At 39.5% G+C, this 7,982-nt stretch overlaps 1 protein-coding gene across 1 annotated transcript; it reads right to left on the reverse strand.

Annotated features, from left to right (window-relative positions):
- Positions 1-932: 932 nt before the first annotated feature.
- LOC119884052 (olfactomedin-like protein 3A) lies at positions 933-6,550 on the reverse strand. The gene is made up of 8 exons (XM_038694522.1): positions 6,064-6,550; positions 5,368-5,471; positions 5,038-5,228; positions 4,748-4,851; positions 4,034-4,225; positions 2,395-2,575; positions 1,620-1,779; positions 933-1,372 (listed from the first exon to the last, which is right to left on the reverse strand). The coding sequence occupies exons 1-8, from the start codon at positions 6,199-6,201 to the stop codon at positions 1,216-1,218; spliced, it is 1,227 nt and encodes a 408-aa protein (XP_038550450.1). The 5' UTR covers positions 6,202-6,550; the 3' UTR covers positions 933-1,215.
- Positions 6,551-7,982: the final 1,432 nt, after the last annotated feature.

The raw sequence follows: 7,982 nt of genomic DNA on the forward strand, positions 1-7,982 counted from the left end.
GGGACTGGTAACTAACTTTAATGTTATTGTATTTTAGTTTTATGTCGTGAACAAAACATTTTGGGTAAATAGCTAGAGATGGGTACTGAAACCCCTGCGCCTGTGTAATGCGCCCATGAGCTAAATTATTAAATACCCTAGTATTTGATACGCTCCAACACCCTAGCTCAGTTAATAGTGAATTCTTACAAACAAGCTAAAACCAACACCTGTCTGTATGTAGTAGTACCTGTTCAGCATAGTTTTTTACATTACATTACATACATTTTAAAATTTGGCAAATTCTTGTAAGCTGCTGGCTGAGCCAAATTAGCCCCTCGACCAATCAACATACACAACATCACTGAAAGCTAGCTCCAAAAGTGAGTCACTCCGTATAGACCACTTTGTTAAAATGCCTAACTTTACAGCAGAAATAAACATGTTTACAGCCTGGTACAAAAAACAGATTTGGTCTCTATAGCTAATATCCCCATTCATGACAACTGTGCTGGGGAGAATTTTTATATAACTCAGCCATTTAAATTATATTAAGGCTGGAAGTTACGCATAATTAAGAGAGCCGCAAAAACCAGGCTTCATTGGGCCCACCTCAGCTCCACTGATGTTCCAAGGTGGCCACCCACATTAAACTTCACAATTGTTCTTTAGAAACCTGTGGGAGATGACACAGAGACTACATCCATGTTTTACACAGTCTCTGGTATATAGGTCATGCACATGTGAGTTGTCCAGACAGTGTTTTAGTAGGGTACCAGAACATATCATGTTACGTTCACATGAGACAGTAAATGTTCACAATGTGGTGATTGCTTATCTGGTATGCGATGAGCCAGCTTTTCTGAAAGGTTCTTAGCTGTATAGTACATCTGGACCAGCACACCACAAGCCTTTTTAAATATTATAAATTATAAATACACATGACACTTAAATGTTTAAATGACACTTTATTGTGGTGATACAACAAATAAAGCCTACATAATGCATAAAATGCCTTTGTTTGGACATGATCGTTATGTCTATAATGATTAACAGCGATGAAGGCAGCATCCATTGCCAGCAAAGGATCACTATACTGAACAACAGTAGATTATAAACTACTCATCAATAATTGAAAATTTCCTTAATTAATGCTTTTAATGTTGATTGCATAATTTGGAATTCATTTTGAAGCGATACCACAACTTTTTAAAGGATGAATGCAGTAGATCATCTTCATTCGGTAGTGACTTGGTCATTTCTGCGTGTCTCCACAGTGTATATTGTCTGGTAGCCGTCGTCCCAGGCATACAGCTGCTTGTCTTCGGGGTGGTAGTGGATGCTGCTGTGGCTTGTGTAGCGCTTTGGGAAGAACATCACAGGACTCTCATCACTGCAAATAGATTGTACAAAAAAGAGAAAATGTTTAATCAAATTAAGACATGTCTTCAGTTGTGAAACCATACTGATGTGGATGCAAAGTATGCTTGTGTGAATCTGGATAAAATGCGTGTTTAACACTATGACTGAACATTTAGTTTACCTGTTTCAGTTTTTCCATGTATGTCTGTGGGGATGATTAATTACGAGAATGCATGTTTGTTTAAGTGTCTAGATGGTCTATCTGTGTGTAATCCAACCTGTGGATGGTGTCATGGATGTCGTAGAGACACTGTATGGTGGAGCGTCCTCCATATCGTGTGTTGTAGACCACGTAGAGGGTTCCACATATTAGGAAGGCTCCTTCAGCGTCACGGCTTCTGCATTGTGTATCCCAGGTATAATCTACTGCCAAAGTTCCTGAGATAGAAACAAAAAATGAAATGAGCTAATTATAGACCAGGTTACATTACCTATATACTATATGAACAACCCATCCTCACCAGAACAATGGCGATATAGACTGATTATGCAGCACCCCTATTTAAATGTTTTGTTAGGCCCGTGGCCGCCAGTGGCCGTATGGCAATAGCAAACAAAGAAGTCAGTTGACGTTGCATAGAGAGCGACAAAGTCTGTGTAAGGAGGTGGTAGGGAAGGATGGATGTGTCAAACAAACTCAGGACTTTCATTCAGGAGATCGAGGTTTGAGTCCTGTGTGAAAGAAGTCAAAGTTGACTTACTTAAAGATTTAAGTTAAATAACATTTCGTAGGTGACTTAGCTAATGTACCATTCTATGTATCTATATAACCACAATCTTTTCCTAAACCTAACCCAGTAGTTTACCATGTGTTAAAGGTGACTTACGTAACGTACTGAAATTCTGGTCGCTGAACTGGTACCAACGCTCGTACATGTCATTTTGGAGAATGGTCATGTCTTTTTGGGACAATTGACCATCGACCTCTTTTGTCATTTGGGAATGAGGATTTGTTGGTAAGTAAAGTCTATGCATAGGGGTGGTATGCTTTACCTTTATCCAGTTTGGTAATGACCAAGTTTCCTCCATACTCAGCGTCAGCATGGATGACCCAGAGACCAAGTTCATCCACAGCCAGGTCCAGGTAGGTGTTAGGGTTCAAGCTGTAGACTGGTAGACGCCCTGCTCCTGGAAGCAGTGTACTGTCCACCACTGTACCATTCAACAGGTCTACCTTTATGTAATGGAGACATATGGAAAGAGACAAATTCAGAAAGGCTATTATTATAGTTTAAATTTTTTTTTCAATAGTGTCAGGCATGTTGTAACCACAAACCTGGATGTGTACAAACTCAACTGAAGAGTCTACAGATATGCTAGAGAGTGACTGAATTTCAGTGGGACAGTGTCTCAAATTGAACATAGCTGTTGTGCACTTACCAGAAATTACATTTGACAGCTTCTTCGTCTTCTTTTTAATGGCGAAATGCAACCGCTCTCTGCACCAAATCAGTACAGACTAAATTAACCCAGTAGACATACTGATTGCTTCTATGCGACAACTGTATAGTGGTACTTCGTGGAAAAAAACACACGCATAAATTACAACGGTTCCCCTTCCACTGTGTAGCCAAGATGGCGATCATTGTCCAGAAGTGTCCAGTGATATCAGTACACCATCTGAGTACTCATAATACACTGAATTTTGCCATACTTCCCAGTGTGAATGCACTTATGCGCACAAAATAGCAAATTATGTATGGAGGAACGCAAATAAAGATGCAGTAACAGTATTTCTTTTAGCTAAATGCTAATGTCAGCATGCTAACATGCTATCACATTGCTCACAATAACAATAATAACATACTGATATTTACCAGGTAAGGTTTATCATGTTCACCGTCTTAGTTTAGCGTGTTAGCATGCTAACATTGGCACTAAACACAAAGTACAGCTGAGGCTGATGGGAATGCTATTACGTTTCCCCGAATTTTGTCATAAACCAAAGTTTAATATTTTGATTTCATTATGGCGCCATATAAAAAGACAAAAGATCACAAAAGTTATTACAGTTCGTTCTGACGGGAACATGAATGCCATGGCAATCCACAACCGCAAAAGTGAGCCTCATGGTGGCGCTAGAAGAAAAGTTAGGATCACTAAAGTCATTAGGATTCATTGTCCGGTAACGATAAATGTCTGCACAAATTTTCATGGCAATCCACCCAATAGCTGACGAGCTAAAGTATTTCAGACAATCCAGATAAAACAAATATAGTTATAGGCTATATGGCTATAGCTATAGTCTATACTGTGTCTTTAATTTTATAAGGTATTGTTATACTGTATTTAATTAGATTTTTTTGGAAAGATTCTGTAGCAATTACATGTACTCCAAAACACTTGAAGTATTTTGAGAAAAGTCAGCTCATTTTACTGGAACAAAAGTGTTTCTTTTGGCATTGTTAGCTCACTGACCTCAGCTAACACAAAGCAGCAAAGGAAATGGGACAAAACCTAACTCCACAATGACTAAGCTCCTCTACAGCTATCTGAAGTAAGCCTCTCTTGTAATCAGCAAACAGTAAATGTTCTAAGTTACTGAATAAACAGTTTTCTTCAACCCCCTATTTTACAAACACAGTACAAATCACCCAAGAAAGGCTTTTATTGCTTTACTTCAGTTACACACCTTCAGTATCTGGTTGGGTGTGTCTGCCTTGTGGCAGTAAAGGAATCCATTGAAGACCACATGACCTGTCCCCTGCCAGTGGAAAGGCAGCTGCACAACTTTAGCTGGTGGAGTGGCGGTCCTCTCTGTGAAGCTTTGCAGAGAATCATACTCCAGCACAGTGTCGTTACGAATTCCACTGAGCAGGTAGACCTGAAAGATTTACAGTTTGAACCAGTTGAGCAGCGTGTGAAAATTGTATTGTGCAACTCAGTTTGGATGTTGCATTCTTGGGTATTTATGCAAGTCGCAACTGTGCTTCTCCCATGCTGACAAATGTCTAGAAAGAAAGCTTTAACTACTGATATATTTCATAGGGAAATAAATCTGCTATAACTCTCTAGATAACCACATGAACAGGAAAAATACATCACTGAACTATATGGGCCCGAAAGTGTGGGTATTTCATCTATTTCAGTAAAATTATTCATTGAACATGGCAAAATCTAAATGTCAGCAACCATTCCCATCCAAATATATTATTAAAGAGAGTATTTGCTGATCCTGGGTAAATTAACCCAAAAAGAACAATTAATTTAGATTGTTATGAGAAAAATGTCATTAAGCAGCTGCACACTGTAGGGAAGATAAGCGCTGCTGCCCAGAAAGAAACACAGCTGTCTGTACTGTAAACAGCCTAATATTACTGTAATTACATCTTCAAAAAGAACAGACCTTGGCCGATCCTGCAGAGGGGTCCTTGAACCAGGAACCATAGGTGTCTCCTGCCTTCTTCACAATCTTTAGAGACTTGATTTGACTCAGGGCTGTGCTGCAGTCTATAAATGTTGGAGAGAAGCCTGAATGATGGATTTTTATTGAACTGTAGCATAAGATCCTGTACATTTTTTTTGTCTGGCTTTGATTACCGATATATGTCTTTCACTTTCAATGTCTTGTTTTTTGTCTTTCATTCTTCTCTTCTAATGCATACCACTAGACACACACACATGCACACACGCTACCTTTCTCTACTTTGATCTTGGCTTTCTTCTTCAGCTGATCCAGTTCTGCAGCCTTTATCTGTTGTTCCAGCAGCGCCTCCTCCATCTCAATTTCAGACTGTGTTGGAATCTTGTTTTCAAGATATTCCAACTCTCTCTCCACTCGGTCTACTCGCACAGACACAGTGTCCACCTGGCTCTTCACCTCTGATCTAAAGAGCAAAACAGTTCTCACGTACCTTAAGTAACTGTACTTCCTTAATTTAGTCACATACTATTTCATTCATTCATTCTTGTTACTATTGTCCATGTGGGGCAACTGGTATGAAGTCGTTTTTAAGGCAGGCTTACCTCACAACACTAAGAGTGGACAGATAACCCCTTATTTCTGAAGAGAGGTCATAGGTCTTCTGGGTGATGCTCACTGTGTTTTGCTCACACTGATTCAGACGCTCCTGATGTCATTAACACAGAGAAAAAGTGTTATGAATGCAGGAACAGAAACAAACATGTAACACTGTTTTCCTCTTCCTTTACTTGTATATGCATACTTGTATATGCATCAGGTACTCAATTCATATACTCCGCTGCTACAGCCTTACTTGGTCTGGTCCCGCAACATAACAGAGAAAATTAGTGAATTGGCCAACTTCAGAATTCTTCTCTGCCTTAGCATGTTATATATATATATATATATATATATATATATATATATATATATATATATATATATATATATATATATATATGCGCTACATAGCTAAATGTTGGAAACACAATATAAAACACACGCACACACACACACACACACACACACACACACACACACACACACACACACACACACACACACACACGCATGAAAAATCTACATAGAGCAGTACAAGATACTGAAATATACTGTATGTTCTGTGTATTTAAGGTGTAAACATAATATTGCAAGTAGTAGTAAATAGTAAGGGCTGCAAGTATTGAATGTGAAGTGTTCTGATGTCTCCTAAGGGATACAGGTACCTGATGTCAAATACAACTGCAGCAGGCACCTACCTCAATCTGAGCCAGTCTCCTCTCCAGGTACTGGATTATGAAGGCATCCTGGGAAGAACCCTGACTCTGGACGGAACCCACAGTCAGAGACAGAGATAGGAGAAGGACAGGAAGCACTCTGTCTGACATTACTAACATGTCTGTCAACAACTCAGCACTGAAATTACTGCTACAGTAACAACTTCACTATTTCTGTGTCTATATTGCCTTGTCAGAGACAATGACACCTTTATTTCTGAAGCTGTCCGGCAACCCACTTCCACACTGAAAATGAGCCAAAGGAAAAAAACTTCAATCCATATGGCTTCAGTCACAGTTTACGATAGTCTTGCTGTGATAAAAAGAATCGTTGATGGTCCTTAAATGGCTGAATATTCTTTTTTCCTCCAGCTGTGATCATTAAGCTTTTTAGTCTGGTTAGAGTTGTAGCTCCAGAATGTTCTGTCTTGTTTCCCTGTTCAGTTGTTGCTCCAGTGGATTTGGATCCAAGTGAACCTCACCCACAGTCCCTCCCAGCCCCTCTCTCTCCCAATCTTTCTGTCTGCCCACCCTTTCCCTCCCTGTTTGAGTTTGTGCATTTGAGGTATGAGAGAGAAAATCAAAAGAGAATGGGAAAAGAAAGAGAGTGAGAACTAGAAACAACCAAGACAGTTCATACCCTCTCCTGCAGTTTTTTTTTAATCGTAATACACTCCAGATGGCCCGCTGACACGTCCTCAGCTCTCACATAGAGCAGAAGCTTCTCAATAAAAGTTGTTTACTAGGCTGTATACAGTAAAAGGATCAGCACCACATTATCCTGTGTGACAAATGCAGACAGTCAGTTAATACAGTAATATTCAAATCACTTCATTCACAAACAAATAACCAGACTCAATCTTTACAAGACAAGTATCGGGTTATCTTGTAAGACAAAAAGGGTGTTTCCACTGGCAGGATTACAGACAGACAGACAGACAGACAGACAGACAGACAGACAGACAGACAGACATAATATAATAGACATTATATAGTCACAAAGCAAATATTACATAGTTGCCTTGTAATTTATTTGCTCCTAATTCTAGACTATGTAAAAGACATGCTATTATTTAATATCGCCATACCCTCACCAAAGTAATGGTTAGTCTGACTGAGTAGAGTGAGGGCTTAACAAGTTCAAATATAGATACAAAATAAACAGATATTGCGCATTTTTGGCAGAGTGGTCTCCGGCCTCACTACTATGCCTGGTGATCCAGATGATATTCTGATTGATTTGGGTCCAAAAGCTGTTACTGCCATTATGCATAATTCCTGGTTCGCTGCTGCTGGTTGACGACTTTTATCTCCATCTGGGGCTTTTTAGAGCCACCTGTTTCCTGGGCTTTTTTGCCATGACAGACAAACATCTGGTTGTCAGCTTTCAACACTGTACTAGATCTGGCGCATATTAAACACAAAGCTTCACTTGGAGCATAGCAACTTTATGCGAACAAGAAAAGAATAGTGGAGGATAGAAGATTAACACTAATGCATTAGCAAAGCAACATATATCCCGTCTTCTTAATATCTTCTGTTGAGATCTGAGACATTTTATATTTTGTCAGGCCTCTGCAGTTATACCAGGTTTCTACCATGAGATGGTGCCACATCACACCAATAATACCACAACATACTGAACATACTGAACTGTAAGTATCAGGCCTCACCACTTCCCCCCGCCACTTTACCTGTGGTCTATAATTATAGCCTGTTGCTAAATCCTTTGTGGGGAGCAATAAGGCAGCAGAAAAGTAAGACAGAAGAACAGTGAGCAACCACGTTCATGATCAAAACTGAGCTCTGCTGCTGTGGTTTCTCACCTTTTTGGCTTGCATCCATTTAAAATAAAACTATGTCAAGAATGTGTGTGACTCCAAATCACAGGTTTAATAGTG

Source organism: Micropterus salmoides, unplaced genomic scaffold (genome assembly GCF_014851395.1).
Source record: "Micropterus salmoides isolate LMB-PRFRI ecotype aquatic unplaced genomic scaffold, ASM1485139v1 Ms_hic_scaffold_3116, whole genome shotgun sequence".
Lineage (NCBI taxonomy): Eukaryota > Metazoa > Chordata > Actinopteri > Centrarchiformes > Centrarchidae > Micropterus > Micropterus salmoides.